The 22,957-nt window shown below is 47.4% G+C and overlaps 1 protein-coding gene across 1 annotated transcript in view; it reads left to right on the top strand.

Annotated features, from left to right (window-relative positions):
* Nucleotides 1–22,957, top strand: part of mtch2 (mitochondrial carrier homolog 2) — a 55,967-nt gene that overhangs the window by 1,624 nt on the left and 31,386 nt on the right. The window contains exons 2-4 of the mRNA XM_070899290.1: nucleotides 15,345–15,429; nucleotides 16,357–16,463; nucleotides 17,618–17,644. Coding sequence (XP_070755391.1) covers nucleotides 15,345–15,429; nucleotides 16,357–16,463; nucleotides 17,618–17,644 — 219 coding nt within the window. The remainder of the gene's footprint in view (nucleotides 1–15,344; nucleotides 15,430–16,356; nucleotides 16,464–17,617; nucleotides 17,645–22,957) is intronic.

Genomic DNA, 22,957 nt, shown 5'->3' with positions numbered 1-22,957 from the left:
CTGTCTCCCCCCCCCCCCCCCCCATTGACCCCGGCCTGTCCCCCCCCCCCCCATTGACCCCGGCCTGTCTTCCCCGCCCGCCCCAGCCTGTCTTCTCCCCCCCCCCCCCCCCCCCCCCCAGTGACCCCGGCCTGTCTGCCCACCCCAGTGATCCCGGCCTGTCTCTCCCCCCCCCCGTGACCCTGGCCTGTCTTTCCCCCCCCCACCCGACCCTGGCCTGTCTCTCTCCCCCCCTCCCCCATTGACCCCGGCCTGTCTTCCCCCCCCCGTGACCCCGGCCTGTCTTTCCCCCCCGCCCCAGTCACCCCAGCCTGTCTTCTCCCCCCCCCCCAGTGACCCCGGCCTGTCTTCCCACCCCAGTGACCCCGGCCTGTCTCTTCCCCCCCCCCCCCGTGACCCCGGCCTGTCTCCCCCCCCCCCCCCCCCTTGACCCCGGCCTGTCTTCTCTTCCCCCCCCCCCCCCCCCAGTGACCCCGGCCTGTCTTTCCCCTTTCCCCCCCCCGCCCCAGTCACCCCAGCCTGTCTTCCCCCCCCCCAGTGACCCCGGCCTGTCTTCCCCCCCCCCCCCCCCCCCCCAGTAACCCCGGCTTGTTCTCTTTTCCCCTCCCCGCCCCCCCGAATGGAAGGGGGCATTCGGCCCGTCGCGCCTGTACCAGCTCTCTGCAGGAGCACTTCAGCCAGTCCCACTCCCCTGCCCTTTCCCCGTAGCCATGCACATTATTTTCTTTCAGGTACTTATTCAACTCCCCTTTGAGAGCCGTGAGTGAGTCTGCCTCCAGGCTTTCAGGCTATGCATTCCAGACCCTCGCCACTCGTTATGTAAAAAAGGTTTTCCTTGTCGCCTTTGGTTCTTTTGCCAATTACCTTGAATTTGTGACCTGGTTCGCGACCCTTCTGCCAATGGGAACAGTTTCTCTCGGTCTACTCTGCCCAGACGCCTCATGATTTTGAACACCTCGATCAAATCTCCTCTAAATCTTCTCTGCTCCAAGGAGAACAACCCCAGCTTCTCCAGTCTATCCATGTCACTGAAGTCCCTCATCCCTGGAATTGTTCTCGTAAATCTTTTCTGCACCCTCTCCAGGCCTTCACATCCTTCCTAAAGTGCGGTGCCCAGAATTGGACACAGTACTTCAGTTGAGGCCGAGCCAGTGTTTTATACAGGTTCATCATAATTTCCACACTTTTGTACTCTATGCCTCGATTTATAAAGCCCAGAATCCCATATGCTTTTTTTAACCGCTTTCTCAACCTGCCCTGCCACCTTCAACGATTTGTGCACATATACCCCTTGTTTAGTAGTTAGATGTATCACATATATCTAATCTGGTAATAAGCTTGCGATGTTGGATGGCAGTGAACTGATTCGTACTGGCTGCAGGATCATTTCATGCAGGTCGATAGCACCGATCACCTCGGTGAGGATTGAAAGCCCAGCACCGGCTCGGCATGTAATCCGTGCATCTTCACTCCCTCCACATGATTTCCTTTTCTTTAGGCCCAGATGGTGTCAGGAAGGCAGTGTCGAACTTGCCATGCGACCACCGCGTACTTGGGACCCAGCAATACTTTTCCAGCTTCCTGTTCCTTGCGAATTGTTTCGTTTTAGAGATCCATTCCGGGTCTTGAGCAACAAGGAAGTGCTGTTCGAGGAAGTTTGCCAATAGTGCAGAGAACTGGGTTTGACCTGCTTTAAATCTTCAAGGTCGTAGAGAACTGGGAGTTGGCTAGTGCAAGTTAGTGATGGTACAGGACCCACGGGTCAGTGAGCGTACTTGACCTAGTGCTCTTTGAGGACATTATAAATAGGTGCATTTCTTTGCACCTTGCACTGAAAATCTAATGTCATACTGTAATCTTCCAAATTGTTTTGTCAATATAATCTTCCCCTCCCCCAGCGGGTCACGTGGTCCGTCGCTGGGGTCACTATTCCACCTGCATTGCCTGACCACTGATACCTTACCTAAATGGCTATTGAAGAGTGAGCCCAGACAGTGAATGCTGGCAGTTTTTGTCCTTGATGGCTTCATATATAGCTTAAACACACATCCTTTCCACAGGGGTCAGTGGATAGTGATGAAGAGCAGGAACCCTGGCTGATTTGGCCCCCCCCACCCCTTGCAGGGAACATTAAGACGGATTGCAAAAGTTTCTATAGATATATAAAGAGAAAAAGGTTAGTAAAGACAAGCGTAGGTCCCCTGCAGTCAGAATCAGGGGAAGTCATAATGGGGAACAAAGAAATGGCGGACCAATTGAACAAGTACTTTGGTTCGGTATTCACTGAGGAGGACACAAACAACCTTCCGGATATAAAAGGGGTCGGAGGGTCTAGTAAGGAGGAGGAACTGAGGGAAATCCTTATTAGTCGGGAAATTGTGTTGTGGAAATTGATGGGATTGAAGGCCGATAAATCCCCAGGGCCTGATGGACTGCATCCCAGAGTACTTAAGGAGGTGGCCTTGGAAATAGTGGATGCATTGACAGTCATTTTCCAACATTCTATTGATTCTGGATCAGTTCCTATGGAGTGGAGGGTAGCCAATGTAACCCCACTTTTTAAAAAAGGAGGGAGAGAGAAAACAGGGAATTATAGACCGGTCAGCCTGACATCAGTAGTGGGTAAAATGATGGAATCAATTATTAAGGATGTCATAGCAGTGCATTTGGAAAGAGGTGATATGATAGGTCCAAGTCAGCATGGATTTGTGAAAGGGAAATCATGCTTGACAAATCTTCTGGAACTTTTTGAGGATGTTTCCAGTAGAGTGGACAAGGGAGAACCAGTTGATGTGGTATATTTGGACTTTCAGAAGGCTTTCGACAAGGTCCCACACACGAGATTAATGTGCAAAGTTAAAGCACATGGGATTGGGGGTAGTGTGCTGACATGGATTGAGAACTGGTTGTCAGACAGGAAGCAAAGAGTAGGAGTAAATGGGGACTTTTCAGAATGGCAGGCAGTGACTAGTGGGGTACTGCAAGGTTCTGTGCTGGGGCCCCAGCTGTTTACACTGTACATTAATGATTTAGACTAGGGGATTAAATGTAGTATCTCCAAATTTGCGGATGACACTAAGTTGGGTGGCAGTGTGAGCTGCGAGGAGGATGCTATGAGGCTGCAGAGCGACTTGGATAGGTTAGGTGAGTGGGCAAATGCATGGCAGATGAAGTATAATGTGGATAAATGTGAGGTTATCCACTTTGGTGGTAAAAACAGAGAGACAGACTATTATCTGAATGGTGACAGATTAGGAAAAGGGAAGGTGCAACGAGACCTGGATGTCATGGTACATCATTTAATTAAGGTTGGCATGCAGGTACAGCAGGCGGTTAAGAAAGCAAATGGCATGTTGGCCTTCATAGCGAGGGGATTTGAGTACAGGGGCAGGGAGATGTTGCTACAATTGTACAGGGCCTTGGTGAGGCCACACCTGGAGTATTGTGTACAGTTTTGGTCTCCTAACCTGAGGAAGGACATTCTTGCTATTGAGGGAGTGCAGTGAAGGTTCACCAGACTGATTCCCGGGATGGCGGGACTGACCTATCAAGAAAGACTGGATCAACTGGGCTTGTATTCACTGGAGTTCAGAAGAATAAGAGGGGACCTCATAGAAACGTTTAAAATTCTGACGGGGTTCGACAGGTTAGATGCAGGAAGAATGTTCCCAATGTTGGGGAAGTCCAGAACCAGGGGACACAGTCTAAGGATAAGGGGGAAGCCATTTAGGACCGAGATGAGGAGGAATTTCTTCACCCAGAGAGTGGTGAACCTGTGGAATTCTCTACCACAGAAAGTTATTGAGGCCAATTCACTAAATATATTCAAAAAGGAGTCAGATGAAGTCCTTACTACTAGGGGAATCAAGGGGTATGGTGAGAAAGCGGGAATGGGGTACTGAAGTTGCATGTTCAGCCATGAACTCATTGAATGGCGGTGCAGGCTAGAAGGGCCGAATGGCCTACTCCTGCACCTATTTTCTATGTTTCTATGTGCTAACTCCAGCACAGACCCAGAATCGGTCCCTGTTACCTGCTCTGTATGACTCACTGCGACACCGGGCAGTGCCTTTACCCTGGGCCAACCATATGACACTATCACTCAAAATTCAAACAAATAATTTTTATTTCGAAGAAGCTGAAAATTGAGCAGTAACAAAATGTGTCTTCGCTAATGAGACCTGTAACTTTGTATAAAATGGTACCTTCCGGGTGCTCACAGTTTCTGTTTCGAAGCCCCAGTATGTCAGATGGGGCTGTGCTCAAGTGGTCCCCACCTGTGGCCAATGCAGCAGTCCCCTCGGTGTGGTCACGAGCCAGCCTGACCTCTGACCTTGGAGCACGGTGCCACGGTACGGCTTGAACAAGTCTGCTGTGTGCGGGAGGGTACTGTCACTTCCTTGTGATGGAAGCTTCCCGGCTCAGATGCCTTGTTTTATCCAGCTCATAATGGTGGTGGAGTTGGGAAAGATGGCCGGGCAGACTGACTTGTTCTCCTTGCAGAACCTCGTCTTGTAGAAGTAGTGCAGCTTGTTGGGCTTGGCCCGAGACAGACACTCGGCAAAGGCCCGGTCACACTCGCATGACATCCTGGTGCACACTGTCCGCCCCTTGCATTCCGTCTGCGACCTCTTGCAGGTGAAGTTGTACAGGCTCCACTTGACGTGGCCGTGGCAGCCCAGGGTCACCCTGGCATGATGGTAGCAGCAGTCGTGCAGGAAGCAGCACTGGTCCACCTGGTCCACGGGCCTGCTCGAGCCCCCGGTCCCGCAGTAGCAGCCGTAGTTGCTGAGCTTGAGGATGGAGATTCCCAGTTTGGAGCGGTAACACCACAGGGTCATGGCCATGTCGACCAGACCCCGCCGCTCCCGCAATGCAGCGGGACCCAGCTCGACTCTGGGGCACAGACACAGCCAGATGGCAGCAAGTAGGACCATCACGGAGAGCCCCCTCGTCATTCTATTCTCTACTGTCTGTCCCGGCTCCCTCTCTGCTGTTTGCTGCTTTCCTGGCTTATATTCAGCCCGACATAAATCCTCCCTCCCTTTCCTCACATCATGTGATCCCTGGCCCTCCCCTCTCCTTCCTCACACTCTCTGCCTCTGAAGTCTGTTCTCTGCTGGCTGCACATCCCAGTGCAATTTGGGTCTAACTATTTCAGGTTATTTGAGCAGGACTGTTCCAAGAAAAGAGAAACGCAACTTTTTTTTCTTTTTGGTTTAAAAAAACTAATTGTAGGTATGAGTGGGTGTGAAGATCGTCGCAGGCGGTGTTTAGGCAGATACAGAGAAATGTTTCCTGTCCTGCCGGCAGTGTGCTCTCTCTCTCACCCTGCCCCTCTCTATTTACATTGCCACTGTTCCTTGCTATTCACTAGTTTCTGCTGAAAAGGTATGAAATCAGTAATTGAGTTCTGGGTCTTGATGCATTCTGTTGGAAGTGAGCAGTGCCTGTGGTGTATGCATTCTGAGCAATCTCATTCTTGTGACAGTAACCGAGTCTGCAAATGCTCACTGCTGGAGGCCCCCTTCTCACCCACACTGTGTACACTGTGGCTAGTGGGGAACCTCACTTAACACTGTACCTCTCTCGCCATCCGTGTCCTGCCTGTGGGGCCTGAATCCTTGCTGTGCTTTCCTATAGAGAGCAGAGCAGAGTGCAAGTCCTGCCCCATTTCAGCGCTGCTGTTGTCACAATAGAACCAGGAAACTACGTCTCCGACTGTGTTAATATTTTTGTGAAGATATGGTCACTGTTCTGTCCTTGGGTTTGTTTTCTGCCCCTTTGCCGCTGTGCATCGCATCAATCCGAGCTGTTATCCTTCCTCGAAACCGGCTGCTATACAGTGTGCGTGAGCCCCCCCCCCCACACAGACATCTCCCCCATGGCTTTTAATTTCCCCACCTCCCCCCCCCCCCCCCCCCCCCCCCCCCCCGGTCCTGTGGGTGAGTGATTGTCCTCCGATCTGCACTGCTCCATGTGGCCATCGAGGATTTATTTAATGCTAGAGGCAAAACGCAATGAAACCACAAGAGTTGCACATGTAATTTTACAAAATGTTGACGCAAGTAAATGTTTCCACAGAGCCCCACCAGGGGCCAGGCATGGATTTACTATAGTTAGAAAGTTGCGTCTTGTGTTTGGCAGGAGTTTTCTCCATATTACAAGAGTAGTTTACCCAATAAAAAAATAGTGAACCCAAGAACAATTAAAATAGCACCAGTAATGGGCCAAAAGATTGCTTATGCCTGCAGTACAAGAGAGTGCAATACTCCTTTCACCCAGCCCCAGTACCACAGTCAGCCCCATCATCAAACTGACCCATGTTTTTTGCTGTCTGCTGAACTGAATTGTTGTCGCTGGGCCTTGCAGTTAATCTCAGTAAATCACTCTCAGGGCAGCACATTACATCTCTCGTCTGGTGGGAGATTGGAAAAATCACGTCATTGAATCGTTTTTGTACAGGCTATACTATGATCCGGATTTAATTACAAATAACATGATCCACAGAAGCATATACACAGGCCAACCAGTGATTTACATTGCATACAAACTGAGTTATCTGTTTGAGTCCGTGGCTTTTCCATTTTCCTCTCCCCAGGCTCTTGGAGAGATGGTTTGTGGCAGTCCCTAGCCAAGTGCTGCTGCCAGCTCTCTATCCAGTCCCATCTGCAACCGCAGAGGGGACTGGAAGCTGAGCATTGGCTGCAAGGCCTGCGTTCACAGAATATTGATAGAAGATGTCTCTCCAAACACAAAGGGAAGTTTACCAAGGCACCTTGGGGCCATTTTCAATATGGATTTATCTTGAGTATTTCAACCTGTATAAAAGTAATTAACCGGTTGCTTCATTAAACGGTTACTTTAATGGCCGTTAATGCAGTTATTTTAACATTCATTCATATAGTTATTTAAACAAAGTCCTTAATTCAGTTACCTTATTGAAGTAATTAACCCGGCTATTTTATGACTTAAAATGACTTCACTAAAATAATGCGAGCAGGAATTTAAAGCGTATGCACTGAAAGCAGCACCCAGAGAAATCTCGGAGCACAGGAACAGGAGGAGGCCATTCAGCTCCTCAAGCCTGTTCTGCCATTCAGTTAGACCATGGCTGATCTGTACCTCAGCTTCATCAACCCACCTTGGTTCTGTAACTCTTAATACCATTGATTAACAAAAGTCTTGTCAATCTCAGTTTGAAATTTTCAATTGCCCCCCAGCCGGAACAGCTTTTTTGGGGAGAGTGTTCCAGATTTCCATCGTATAGTAGGACCCGGGAGACCAGGTTGCATCCCTGGCGTGTGCCGAGTTGCGCTGGTCTCAGCCGGCAGTAGGGGCACTGGAATTGGCCTCAGCATCCCCAGGGTTCAGGGAATGCCCCACTGTCGATCACACTCCAGTGACCATCCACACAGCACCAGGTGAAGACATGGCCCAGCCCGACTCTGATATCCCCGTCTCACTAAAGGTCAAATCGTAAACTTGGCTGTCTAGGCTTACACAAGAAGATTAACCAGTTAGACAAGATTACTGGCACACGCAGTACTGGGCGTGCCAAATATTGATACACCAGCTATTTATATGCGAGGCATTGGAACTGTGCTCCAAGTATATGTATTGTTACGTCAGTTTTTAGTACTGGCACACTTGGTGTCGTTCTATAGAATCATAGACATTTACAGCACGGAAGGAGGCTGTTCGGCCCATTGTGTCTGCGCCGGCTGACCAAGAGCCATCCAGTCTAATCCCACTTTCCAGCTCTGGGTCCGTAGCCCTGTAGGTTACAGCACTTCAAGTGCACATCCAAGTACTTTTTAAATGTGGTGAGGGTTTCTGCCTCTACCACCCTTTCAGGCAGTGAGTTCCAGACCCCCACCCTCTCTGGGTGAAGAGATTTCCCCTCACATTTCCTCTAAACCTCCCCCCAATTACTTTAAATCTATGCCCCCTGGTTCTTGACCCCTCTGCTAAGGGAAACAGGTCCTTTCTATCCATTCTATCTTGACCACTCATAATCTTATACACCTAATAAGGTCTCCTCTCAGCCTCCTCTGTTCCAAAGAAAACAAACCCAACCTATCCAAACTTTCCTTGTAGCTAAAATTCTCCAGTCCAGGCAACATCCTGGAAAATCTCCTCTGTACCCTCTCCAGTGCAATCACATCTTTCCTGTAATGTGGTGACCAGAACTGCACGCAGTACTCTAGCTGTGGCCTAACTAGTGTTTTATACAGTTCAAGCATAACCTCCCTGCTCTTGTATTCTATGCCTCGGCTAATAAAAGCAAGTATTCCGTATGCCTTCTTAACCACCTTATCTACCTGGCCTGCTACCTTCAGGGATCTGTGGACCTGCACTCCGAGGTCCCTTTGTTCCTCTACACTTCTCTGTGTCTTAACATTTAATGTGTATTCCCTTGCCTTGTTCGACCTCCCCAAATGCATTACCTCACACTTCTCTCTATTGAATTCCATTTGCCACTGTTCTGCCCATCTGACCAGTTCATTGATATCTTCCTGCAGTTTACAGCTTTCTTCTTCATTATCAACCACCAATTTTAGTATCATCTGCAAACTTCTTAATCATACCTCCTAAATCATTGATATATACCACAAAAAGCAAGGGACACAGCACTGAGTCCTGCGGAACCCCACTGGAAACAGCCTTCCAGTCACAAAAACACCCATCAACCATTACCCTTTGCTTCCTGCCTCTGAGCCAATTCTGGATCCACTTTGCCCTGGATCCCATGGGCTTTTACTTCTGTGACCAGTCTGCCATGTGAGACCGTACTAAAATCCATATACACTACATCATACGCACTGCCCTCATCGACCCTTCTTGTTACCTACTCAAAAAATCAAATCAAGTTAGTCAGCCACAATCTTCCCTTAACAAATCTATGCTGACTGTCCTTGATTAATCCATGAATTTCTAAATGAAGATTTATCCTGTCCCTCAGAATTTTCTCCAATAATTTTCCCACCGAGGTTAGGCTGACTGGCCTGTAATTACTCGGTCTATCCCTTTCTCCCTTTTTAAACAAAGATACAACGTTATCAGTTCTCCAGTCCTCTGGCACCACACCTGTAGCCAGAGAGGATTGGAAAATGGTGGTCAGAGCCCCTGCTTATTTCCTCTTTTGCTTCTCTTAACAGCCTGGGATACATTTCATCCGGGCCTGGATATTTATCTACTTTCAAAGCTGCTAAGCCCCTTAATACTTCCTCTCTCATTATGTTTATTTCATCTAATATTTCACACTCCTCCCTAATTGCAAAGTCTGCATCGCCCCTCTCTTTTATGAAAACAGATGCAAAGTATTCATTAAAAACCATATTCACGTCTTCCGCCTCCATACACAGATTACTCTCATGGTCTCTAATAGGCCATACTCTTTCTTTAGTTATCCTCTTGCTCTTAATGTATTTATAAAACAACTTTGGGTTTTCATTGATTCACTTGCCAATATTTTTTCATGCTCTTTGCTTTCCTAATTTAGCTTTCTATACTCTTGAGTTTCTGCAGTATTGAGTCCTCGGTATCTGTCATAAGCCTCCCTTTTTTTCTTTATCCTATCCTGTATGTCTCTTGACATCCAGGGGCTCTAGATTCATTAGTCCCACCCTTTTCTTTGCAGGAACATACTTGGTCTAAACTCTCTCAATCTCCTCATTGAATGCCTCCCATTGCTCTGACACTGATTTATCTCCAAGCTTCCTGTTCATTTTGGCTAAATCCCATCTCAGCTTAGCAAAATTGGCTTTTCCCCAATTGAGAACTTTTATTCCTGGTCTATCTTTGTCCTTTTCCATAACTACCCTAAATCCAACTGAATTATGATCACGAGCACCAAAATGCTCTCCCACTGATGCTCCTTGCACCTGCCCAGCTTCATTCCCTAAAACTAATTCCAGAACCGCCCCCTCCCTTGTTGGGCTTGTTACATACTGGCTAAAAAAAGTTCTCCTGAATGTATTTTAGAAATTCTGCATCCTCTATACCTTTCACACTAATTCTATCCCAGTTAATATTAGGGTAGTTGAAATCCCCTAATATTACTGTCTTATAGTTCTGCACTTCTCATAAATTTGCCTACATATTTGCTCTTCTATCTCCCTCTGATTGGGGGTCTATAGTACACTCCCAGCAGTGTGATCGCCCATTTTTTGTTCTTCAATTCAACCCATATGGCCTCATTTGATGATCCTTCTAACATATCATCTCTCCTCACAGAGAAATATAGAAAATAGGTGCAGGTGTAGGCCATTCGGCCCTTCGAGCCTGCACCACCATTCAATATGATCATGGCTGATCATGCAACTTCAGTACCCCACTCCTGCTTTCTCTCCATACCCTTTGATCCCTTTAGCCGTAAGGGCCACATCTAACTCCCTTTTGAATATATCTAACGAACTGGCCTCAACAACTTTGTGGTAGAGAATTCCACGGGTTCACAATTCTCTGTCCTAAATGGCTTACCCCTTATGCTTAGACTGTGACCCCTGGTTCTGGACTTCCCCAACATCGGGAACATTCTTCCTGCATCTAACCTGTCCAGTCCCATCAGAATTTTATATTTCTATGAGATCTCCTCTCATTCTTCTAAATTCCGGTGAATACAAGCCTAGTTGATCCAGTCTGTCTTAATATGTCAGTCCTGCCATCCCGGGAATCAGTCTGGTGAACCTTCGCTGCACTCCCTCTATAGCAAGAATGTCCTTCCTCAGATTAAGAGACGAAAACTGAACACAATATTCAAGGTGAGGCCTCGCCAAGGCCCTGTACAACTGCAGTAAGACCTCCCTGCTCCGATACTCCAATCCCCTAGCTATGAAGGCCAACATGCCATTTGCCGCCTTCACCACCTGCTGTACCTGCATGCCAACTTTCAATGACTGATGTATCATGACATCCAGGTCTCGTTGCACCTCCCCTTTTCCTAATCTTGACACCATTCAGATAATCTGCCTCCCTGTTTTTGCCGCCAAAGTGGATAACCTCACATTTATCCACATTATACTGCATCTGCCATGCATTTGCCCACTCACCTAACCCGTCCAAGTCACCCTGCAGCCTCTTAGCATCCTCCTCACAGCTCACACCGCCACCCAGCTTAGTGTCATCTGCAAACTTGGAGATATTACATTCAGTTCCTTCATCCAAATCATTAATGTATATTGTAAATAGCTGGGATCCCAGCACTGAACCCTGCGGCACCCCACTAGTCACTGCCTGCCATTCTGAAAAGGACCCGTTTATTCCTACTCTTTGCTTCCTGTCTGCCAACCAGTTCTCTATCCACATCAATACATTACCCCCAATATCATGTGCTTTAATTTTGCACACTAATCTCTTGTGTGGGACCTTGTCAAAAGCCTTTTGAAAGTCCAAATACACCACATCCACTGGTTCTCCTTTGTCCACTCTATGACTAGTTACATTCTCAAACAATGTTAGAAGATTTATCAAGCATGATTTCCCTTTCTTAAATCCATGCTGACTTGGATCCTGTCACTGCTTTCCAAATGCGCTGCTATTACGTCTTTAATAATTGATTTCAACATTTTCCCCTCCACCGATGTCAGGCTAACAATTCCCTGTTTTCTCTTTCCATCCTTTTTTAAAAAGTGGGGTTACATTAGCTACCCTCCAATCCAGAGTCTATAGAATGTTGGAAAATGACATCAATGCATTCACTATTTCTAGGGCCATTTCCTTAAGTACTCTGGGATGCAGACTGTCAGGCCCTGGGGATTTATTGGCCTTCAATCCCATCAATTTCCCTGATTTCCTCCTTTTCGCTCGACCCTCGAACCTCTAGTATTTCCAGAAGATTATTTGTGTCTTCCTTAGTGAAGACAGATCCAAACTATTTGTTCAACTGATCTGCCATTTCTTTGTTCCCATTATAAATTCACCTGATTCTGACTGCAAAGGACCTATGTTGGTCTTCACTAATCTTTTTCTCTTCACATATCTATAGAAGCTTTTGCAGTCAGTTTTTATGTTCCCTGCAAGCTTCCTCTCATACTCTATTTTCCCCCCTCCTAATTAGACCCTTTGTCCTCCTCTGCTGAATTCTAAATTTCTTCCAGTCCTCAGGTTTGTTGCTTTTTCTGGCCAATTTATATGCCTCTTCCTTGGATTTAACACTGTCCCTAATTTCCCTTGTTAGCCACGGTTGAGCCACCTTCCCTTTTTTATTTTTACGCCAGACAGGAATGTACAATTGTTGTAGTTCATCCATGCGGTCTCTAAATGTCTGCCATTGCCCATCCACAGTCAACCCCTTCAGTATCATTCGCCAATCTATCCTAGCCAATTCACGCCTCATACCTTCAAAGTTACCCTTCTTTAAGTTCTGGACCATGGTCTCTGAATTAACTGTTTCATTCTCCATCCTAATGCAGAATTCCACCATATTATGGTCACTCTTCCCCAAGGGGCCTCGCACAACAAGATTGCCAATTAATCCTCTCATTTCACAAGACCCAGTCAAGGATGGCCTGCTCTCTAGTTGGTTCCTCGACAAATTGGTCTAGAAAACCATCCCTAATACACTCCAGGAAATCCTCCTCCACTGTATAGCCCAATCTATATGTAGATTAAAGTCGCCCATGATAACTGCTGTACCTTTATTGTACGCATCCCTAATTTCCTGTTTGATGCCATCCCCAACCTCACTACCACTGTTTGGTGGTCTGTACACAACTCCCACTAGCGTTTTCTGCCCTTTGGTGTTCCGCAGCTCTACCCATACAGATTCCACATCATCCAAGCTAATGTCCTTCCTTACTATTGCGTGAATCTCCTCTTTAACCAGCAACGCTACCCCACCTCCTTTTCCTTTCTGCCTATTCTTCCTGAATATTGAATACCCCTGGATGTTGAGTTCCCAGCCTTGGTCACCCTGGAGCCATGTCTCCGTAATCCCAATTACATCATATCCGTTAACAGCTATCTGCGCAGTTAATTCATCTACCTTATTACAAATGCTCCTCGCATTGAGACACAGAGCCTTCAGGCTTGTTTTTTTTAACACTCTTTATCCTTTTAGAATTATGATGTAATGTGGCCCTTTTTGATTTTTGCCTTTGATTTCTCTGCCCTCCACTTTTCCTTATCTCCTTTCTACCTTTTGCTTCTGCCCCCATTTTACTTCCATCTGTCTCTCTGCATAGATTCCCCTGCCATATTAGTTTAAACCCTCCCCAACAGCACTAGCAAACACTCCCCCCAGGACATTGGTTCCGGTTTGTACTGGTCCCTCCTCCCCCAGAACCGGTTCCAATGTCCCAAGAATTTAAATCCCTCCCTCTTGCACCATTCCTAAAGCCACGTATTCATCTTAACTATCCTGCTATTTCTACTCTGACTAGCACGTGGCACTGGTAGCAATCCTGGGATTACTACCTTTTTGAGGTCCTACTTTTTAATTTAACTCCTAGCTCCCTAAATTCAGCTTGTAGGACCTCATCCCATTTTTGACCGATATCGTTGGTACATATATGCACCACGACAACTGGCTGTTCACCCTCCCCCTCCAAAATGCCCTGCAGCCGCTCCGAGGCATCCTTGATCCTTGCACCACGGAGGCAATATACCATCCTGGCGGCTCGATTGCGGCCACAAAAAAGCCTATCTATTCCCCTTACAATAGAATCTCCTACCACTATAGCTCTCCCACTCTTTTTCCTGCCCTCCTGTGCAGCAGAGCTACCCATGGTGGCATGAACTTGGCTACTGCTGCTGCCTTGCCCTGATGGGCCATCTCCCCCAACAGTACCCAAAACGGTGTATCTGTTTTGGAGGGAGATGACCGCAGGGGACCCCTGCACTACCTTCCTTCCACTGCTCTGCTTGATGGTCACCCATCCCCTATCTGCCTGAGTAACCGTTAGCTGCGGTGTGACCAACTCACTAAACGTGCTATTCACGTCATCCTCAGCATTGCGAATGCTCCAGAGTGAATCCATGCGCAGCTCCAATGCCGCAGTGCAGTCTGTCAGGAGCTGCAGCTGGACACAGCTGTAATGGTTTCTTTAAACAATACTGATACCCCCCTTCTTTTTTAACCCCCTCTTTATCCCATCTGAAAACCCAGTAACCAGGAATGTTGAGCTACCATACCTGCCCCTCTTTCAGCCATGTCTCAGTAATAGCTCTAATATCATACTCTCAAGTGTCTATCTACACTCTCAGCTCATCTGCCTTATCCCCTAGATTCCTTCAATTGAAGTATATACCGTTTAGCACTACCAGGCTCCCTTATCCATTTTCTAGCCCTTGTTTCCTGTCTTCCAAATTCACTTTCTAATTTTCTGCTTTCCAATTTCAACTTTGCTTTTCTCCCTTCTGGATCTATTCTCAGGTTCCCATCCCGCTGCCAAACTAATTTAAACCCTCCCCTTCTACTGACGCTTGCTGTCCAGGCGCACGCATGGAATGTATCCAGAATTGAGAATGGACCACTTGGGGGGGTGGGGGCTCCTAGGGGCTGTGGAACTGTTCCTCAGCAAAGAGGCAGCACATTCAGGAGAGGAGGTGGGTGGCTATGGAGGACGGGAAGTTGGCTGAGAAAGAAAGTGTGGTTACTTTGGACAACATCCAGTGACAGGCGTGAGTTTGGAATGGGCCAATTACGGTGGTGAGCGAGGGCTGTTCCTGCTGAATTATAGGACTGAGCACGTGAGGTGAAAGGCTGAGAGGGAGCAGCATGTAATTAAAGGCCCAGTTGGAGCCGTGCCCTCTGCCGGCAGTGATGCCGGGTCCGGGTGGGACCTGCAGTGGTTAAGTGCACTGCACAACATCAATGTAATTACGGGGGTAGAAAATAAAAGTGTCACTGTTCGCACTTTGACTGGGCTGTTTTAAGCTGCTGTGTATTTGTCAGAGTGTCTCACTCAATGACAGTCAGTCATGGAGCTGACTCGCTGGCTCCTCACGGACTCCGCCATTAGGTGTTCCAAAGTTGTGAAAGGAAAAAAGAAAGACTTGCACTTCTATAGCACTTTCCACAACCTCGGGGCATCTCAAACTACACTCAGCTAATGAAGTACTTTTGAACAGTAGTCATTTGTAATTTAGTAAACACGGCAGCCAGTTTGTGCATAGCAAGATCCTACAAACAGCAATGTGATGATTTGCTTTTAGTTTTTGGTTGAGGGATACATTTTGGTCAGGATACCGGCGAGAACTCCTTTGCTCTTCTTTGAAATAGCATCATGGGATATTTTACATCCGGCTGAGAGAGCAGACTGTTCATTGAGGGAGGGGTCGAATCCCCCTGTTCATTCGGTTTAGTAATCCAACTTGAATTTTTTTTCTCCCCACCCTAGGTTGGCCATGAACCCATGGCTCCGACTATGGGCCGGAACATCTTCAGGCGGCCAGTTCTCCAGCTACCCGGCCTCTTCGCATACGGTAGGTGCTGAAGCAATGTTCCTTAAGTTGCTATCTGCCAGTGTCCATGTAGTTCAGAGCTGACTAACTCTCAGCCACCGGGTCACTGCCAGTCATTACAATCTGTGCTGTACCTGCCCTGGGAGTGTTTGATGGACAGTGTAGAGGGAGCTTTACTCTGTATCTAACCCGTGCTGTACCTGCCCTGGGAGTGTTGGATGGGATAGTGTAGAGGGAGCGTTACTCTGTATCTAACCCCCTATACCTGCCCTGGGAGTGATTGATGAGGCAGTATAGAGGGAGCTTTACTCTGTATCTAACCCCCTGTACCTGCCCTGGGAGTGTTGGATGGGATAGTGTAGAGGAAGCTTTACTCTGTATCTAACCCCCTATACCTGCCCTGGGAGTGATTGGGACAGTGTAGAGAGAGTTTTACTCTATCTAACCCGTGCTGTACCTGCCCTGGGAGTGTTTGATGGACAGTGTAGAGGGAGCTTTACTCTGTATCTAACCCGTGCTGTACCTGCCCTGGGAGTGTTTGATGGACAGTGTAGAGGGAGCTTTACTCTGTATCTAACCCCCTGTACCTGCCCTGGGAGTGTTTGATGGACAGTGTAGAGGGAGCTTTACTCTGTATCTAACCCCCTGTACCTGCCCTGGGAGTGTTTGATGGACAGTGTAGAGGGAGCTTTACTCTGTATCTAACCCCCTGTACCTGCCCTGGGAGTGTTTGATGGGACAGTGTAGAGGGAGCTTTACTCTGAGCCTAATCTATTTAACCTTTCTCCACAGTAACAGGACTCCAATCAGTGTGAAGGCACGTTCCAATGTTAGCCTTCCCTCATGTCAATGTTCTATTATTGTGTATCAAAAAACATTATTCACTGTTCATGTAATTGAAAAGATGGAACTTGATTGAATTGGTACTTGCTGCTATTTGTCTTGCAGCCAAGCACATTGTGAAAATCGATGGAAAGCGGGGTCTGTTTAAAGGTCTCGCCCCCCGTCTGTGCGCAGGAGCCATCGGGACAGTCGTACATGGCAAAGTGCTGCAGGTAGGTGCTGTATCCGTGCCGAGGTGAGCTATCGTATTCTAGTACCAGCGCACTGTCTCAGAGAATGGCAGGCACAATTCCCTGTGCATTTCCTGACTGTCCCCTCATGGGTGACGGAGCAGTCCTCCAGTGAGCTGTCTCTGCCATGAAGTGTGGGGTGGCCAAGAGTGGAATTAGGGAATCCCCTCCTGATAAGAGACAGGTGGGGCCAAGCAGAGGGGAACCCATCACCACAGAGTGGCAGCAAAGCTGTGGCCAGCTGTGTAGCTCAAGACATCAGTTTCAGAGCAGGAGAACCTGCCGAGGAAGGCTGATGTTAGCCCGGGGAGGAGGGGGTAACTGGTAGCGGCTGGGAAACGTGCACTGGATACTGGTACAGCGGAGTGGGGAGGGTAGAACTGCTACTGGAGAGTGACCAGTACTTAATAAACCTGTATGCCAGAGTCAGCATCTTAAAGAGAAGGGGGCCTTAAAACTGGAGTCGTTTTGGGGATTCCCTGGGCAAGATGGCAGCGTATACAGTCACCAACTCATTGATGAATGATCCGATTGGTCAGACTTCTTATTGACATGTGCTCTCCGTCCTCTACCTGCTCCTGCAGTGCCAGTCTGATCATTGATTTGTGGGCAGTTGCACTCGTGGGTGTGTGCATGTATCAGATTGATACGTGTCCTCCTTACTCCCATTTATGTGCTACAGGAGTCATACATGTGCAGTGCTGGATTTTATTTGTAGAAATTTCTCTGTTTAGAGCAACTATTCTTGTGCTCTGTCGTTCTCCATCTCCCCCCATTTCCCCCCCCCCCCCTCTCACTCTACATTCCCTCTCTCTTTCTCACTTGCTCCCTACATTCCCTCTCTCCCTCTGTGTCTCTGATTCACTCTCTACATTCCTTCCCCCCTCCCTCCCCCTCTCTCTCACTCGCTCTCTCCCTCTCTCCCTTTCTCTGCCACTCACTCACTACATTCCCCCTTCATGCTCCCGCTCCCCACGCTCTACATTCCCTCCCCCCCCCCTCTTTTTCTCTGTCACTCGTTCTCTACATTCACTCTCCCCCTCTCTGTCACTCGCTCTCTAATCCCTGTCTCTCTCTCTGTCACTCACTTTCTACTGTACAGCCTCTCTCACTTTCTCTCTCTCTTTTTGTTACAGACCTATCAGGAGCTGAAAGAAACTGAGGTGAGTGCCTGCCTCACAGTTCAGCTTTTTCACTGATGTTTAGATATGTCACCGAAGATGAATATTGACAGGTTTATGTATAGAAAAATGTGTGTGGGAGTGAGGTGAAGTTGTGGCCTAGACCCAGACGACAGCAAGGTGTGGCTGGTGATTTCATGGTCATGGAATCACTGATTCACCCATTTCAACATCTGCACTGATCTTTAATAGCACCAGAGAAAACAGGACTCCCTTCAGCTACTGGATCTTCCGAAAACCTTTGATGGTTACTTGTTTTCCACCTGCACTGTACTTGATGTTCATTGCCCAAGTAGTTTCCCAACCTGGTCTGCTCATTGCGATAATCACTCGCTCTCCATTATCTCTCAATCACCCTTTGCTCCTGGAATCAATAAACCACCCAAACCCCTCGATCAGATTCCAGCCTGTAACTCACTCCCGGGTATCTGCCATTCTATATATAAACCACCCAAACCCCTTCATTAGATTCCAGCTTGTATCTCACTCCCGGGTATCTGTTGTTCTATATGTAACCCCCCCGGCCCCCCGCCCCAAACCCCCTGATTAGATTCCAGCCTGTAACTCATTCCCGGGTATCTGCCATTCTATATATAAACCACCCAAACCTCTCGATTAGATTCTAGCTTGTAACTCACTCCTGGGTATCTGTTCTATACATTAAACGCTTTAGCAGTTTTGCCAGTGGATACATTCCTAGACCTGGATGAAATGTATTCCAGACTGTTAAGAGAAGCAAAAGAGGAACTAACAGAGGCTCTGACCATAATTTTCCGATCCTCTCTGTCTATAGGTGTGGTACTAGAGGACTGCTAACGTTGTTTAAAAAGGGAGAAAGGGATAGACCAAGTAATTACAGGCCAGTCAGCCTAACCTCGGTGGTGGGAAAATTATTGGAAAAAATTCTGAGGAACAGGCTAAATCTTAATTTAGAAAGACACAGATTAATCAAGGACAGGCAACATGGATTTGTTAAGGGAAGGTCGTGTCTTACTGACTTGATTTAACTTTTTGAGGAGGTAAGGAGGGCATTGCGTTTGATGCAATGCATATGGATTTTAGCAAAGCTTTTGATGAGGTCCCACATGGCAGACTTGTCACGGAAGTAAAAGCCCATGGAATCCAGGGCAAAGTGACAAGTTGGATCCAAAATTGGCTCAGAGGCAGGAAGCAGTCCCTCGAAATCGAGGAAGACTTGCTTCCACTCTAAAAGTGAGTTCTCAGGTGGCTGAACAGTCCAATGCAGGAATTACAGTTTCAGGTGAGACAGACAGTGATTGAAGGAAAGGACTCGAGGTGTTCAGCGCCCTCCCGGATACTCTTCCTCCACTTAGGGCGGTCTTGGGCCAGGGATTCCCAGGTGTCGATGGGGATGTTACACTTTATCAAGGAGGCTTTGAGGGTGTCCTTGAAACGTTTCCTCTGTCCACCTGGGATTCACTTGCCGTGTAGGAATTTCGAGTGGAGCACTTGTTCAGGGAGTCTCGTGTCGGGCATGCAGACGATGTGGCCCGCCCAATGGAGCTGGACGAGTGTGGTCAGTGCTTCAATGCTGGGGATGTTGGCCTAATCGAGAACACTGACGTTGGTGCGTCTGTCCTCCCAGTGGATTTGCAGGATCTTGCGGAGGCAGTGCTGATGGTACTTGGTCGCCTCCAGGCTGGATCCGAGGTTGTCCCATCCTCTGTCATCGAACTACAGTACACAGACAACGCTTGCGTCTGCGCACATTCAGAGGCCGAACTCCAAGCCATCGTCCACATCTTCACCGAGGCATACAAAAGCATGGGCCTTTCACTAAACATCCGTAAGACAAAGGTCCTTCACCAACCTGATCTCGCTGCACGGCACTGCGCAGCCCTGGACAACGTGACCATTTTCCATACCTCGGAAGCCTACTCTCAGCAAGGGCAGACATCGACGATGAGGTCCAACACCGCCTCCAGTGCACCAACGCAGCCTTCGGTTGCCTGAGGAAGAGTGTTCGAAGACCAGGACCTCAAATCTGGCACCAAGCTCATGGTCTACAAGGCAGTAGCGCTACCCGCCCTCCTATATGGCTGAGACGTGGACCATATACAGTATACACCTCAAAGGGGGTATGATTAAGAAGTTTGCAGATGATACAAAATTAGGCTGTATGGTTGATAATGAAGAAGAAAGCTGTAGACTGCAGGAAGATTTCAATGGTCAGGTGGGCAGAACAGTGGCAAATGGAATTCAATCTGTAGAACTGTGAGGTAATGCATTTGGGGAGGGCTAACAAGGCAAAGGAATACACATTAAATGTTAGGACAGAGTGTAGAGGAACAAAGGGAACTTGGGAGTGCATGTCCACAGATCCCTGAAGGTAGCAGGCCAGGTAGATAAGGTGGTTAAGAAGGCATATGGAATACTTGCCTTTATTAGCCGAGACATGGTATTCAAGAGCAGGGAGGTTATGCTTGAGCTGTATAAAACACTAGTTAGGCTATAGCTAGAGTACTGCATGCAGTTCTGGCCACCACATTACAGGAAAGATAGAAACATAGAAATTAGGTGCAGGAGCAGGCCATTCAATAACATGGCTGATCATTCAACCTCAGTACCCCTTTCCTGCTTTCTCTCCATACCCCTTGATCCCTTTGGCCGTAAGGACCATATCTAACTCCCTTTTGAATATATCCAATGAACTGGCCTCAACAACTTTCTGTGGTAGAGAATTCCACAGGTTAACAACTCTCTGTGTGAAGAAGTTTCTCCTCATCTCGGTCCTAAATAGCTTACCCCTTATTCTTAGACTGTGACCCCTTGTTCTGGAACTCCCCAGCAACGGGAGCATTCTCCCTGCATCTAACCTGTCCAATCCCGTCATAATTTTATGTTTCTATGAGATCCCCTTGCATTCTTCTAAACTCCAGTGGATACAAGCCCAGTTGATCCAGTCTCTCCTGGCATCCCGGGAATCAATCTGGTGAACCCTCGCTGTACTCCCTCAATAGCAAGAATGTCCTTCCTCAGATTAGGAGACCAAAACTCAACACAATATTCCAGGTGTGGGCTCACCAAGGCCCAGTACAACTGCAGTAAGACCTCCCTGCTCCTATACTCAAATCCTCTCGCTATGAAGGCCAACATGCCGTTTGCCTTCTTCACCGCCTGCTGTACCTGCATGCCAAACTTCAATGACTGATGTACCATGACACCCAGGTCTCGTTGCACCTCCCATTTTCCTAATCTGTCACCATTCAGATAATATTCTGTCTTCCTGTTTTTGCCACCAAAGTGGATAACCTCACATTTATCCACATTATACTGCATCTGCCATGAATGCATTGTCCACTCACCTAACCTGTCCAAGTAACCCTGCAGCCTCTTAGCATCCTCCTCACAGCTCACACCGCCACCCAGCTTAGTGTCATCTGCAAACTTGGAGATATTACATTCAATTCCTTCATCTAAATCATTGATGTATATTGTAAATAGCTGGGGTCCCAGCACTGAACCCTGCGGCACCCCACTGGTCATTGCCTGTCATTCTGAAAAGGACCTGTTTATTCCGATTCTCTGCCTCCTGTCTGCCAACCAATTCTTTATCCATGTCAATAGATTACCCCCAATACCATGTGCTTTAATTTTGCACACTAATCTCTTGTGTGGGACCTTGTCAAAAGCCTTTTGAAAGTCCAAATACACCACACCCACGGGTTCTCCCTTGTCCACTCTACTAGTTACATCCTCAGTAAATTCCAGAAGATTTGTCAAGCATGATTTCCCTTTCATAAATCCATGCTGACTTGGACCGATCCTGTCACTGCTTTCCAAATGCGTTGCTATTTCATCTTTAATAATTGATTCCAACATTTTCTCCACTACTGATGTCAAGCTAACTGATCTATAATTCCCTGTTTTCTCTCTCACTCCTTTTTTTAAAAAGTGATGTTACATTAGCTATCCTCCAGTCCATAGGAACTGATCCAGAGTCGATAAACTGTTGGAAAATGATCACCAATTCATCCACTATTTCTAGTACTTCCTTAAGTACTCTGGGATGCAGCCTATCAGGTCCTGGGGATTTATCAGCCTTCAATCCCATCAATTTCCCTAACACAATTTCTTGACTAATAAGGATTTCCCTCAGTTCCTCCTTTTCGCTAGTCCCTCGAACCCCTAGTATTTCCAGAAGGTTATTTGTGTCTTCCTTCTTGAAGACAGATCCAAAGTATTTGTTCAATTGGTCTGCCATTTCTTTGTTCCCATTATAAATTCACCTGATTCTGACTGCAAAGGACCTACATTGGTCTTCACTGATGTTTTTCTCTTCACATATCTATAGAAGCTTTTCCAGTCAGTTTTTATGTTCCCTGCAAGCTTCCTCTCATACTTTATTTCCCCCTCCTAATTAGACCCTTTGTCCTCCTCTGCTGAATTCTAGTCCTCAGGTTTGCTGCTTTTTCTGGCCAATTTATATGCCTCTTCCTTTAATTTAACACTATCCCTAATTTCCCTTGTTGGCCATGGTTGTGCTACCTTCCCATTTTTCTTTTTACTCCAGACAGGGATATACAATTGTTTGAAGTTCATCCATGTAATCTATAAATGTCTGCCATTGCCTATCCATTGTCAACCCTTTAAGTATCATTTGCCAATCTATTCTAGCCAATTCACGTCTCATACTATCGAAGTTACCTTTCCTTAAGTTCAGGACCCTAGTCTCTGAATTAACACTGTCACACTCCATCTTAATAAAGAATTCTACCATGTTATGTTCACTCTTCCCCAAGGGGCCTCGCACAACAAGATTGCTAATTAGTCCTCTCTCAATACACATCACCCAGTCTAGGATGGCCAGCTCTCTAGTTGGTTCCTCATCATATTGGTCTAGAAAGCCATCCCTAATACACTCCAGGGAATCCTCCTCCACCGCATTGCTACCAGCTTGGTTAGCCCAATCAATATATAGATTAAAGTTTTCTTTGGAACAGAGGAGGCTGAGGGGAGACCTTATTGAGGTGTATAAAATTATGAGGAGCCTAGATAGAGTGGATAGGACAGACCTATTTCCCTTAGCAGAGGGGTCAACAAAACAATAGATTTAAAGTAATTGGCAGGAGATTTAGAGGGGATTTGAGGTGAAATGTTTTCACCCAGAGGGTGATGAGGGTCTGGGACTCACTGCCTGAAAGGATGGTAGAGGCAGGAACCCTCACCACATTTTAAAAAGTATTTGGATGTGCCATGGACCAAGAGCTGGAAAGTGGGTTTAGGCTGGGAAGCTGTTTGTCGGCCGGTGCGGACACAATGGGCCGAAATGGT

This window comes from Pristiophorus japonicus, chromosome 14 (assembly GCF_044704955.1).
Source record: "Pristiophorus japonicus isolate sPriJap1 chromosome 14, sPriJap1.hap1, whole genome shotgun sequence".
Taxonomy (NCBI): Eukaryota; Metazoa; Chordata; class Chondrichthyes; family Pristiophoridae; genus Pristiophorus; species Pristiophorus japonicus.
Note: the sequence above shows the minus strand (reverse complement) of the source record. Positions and strands in the feature narration are given on the sequence as shown.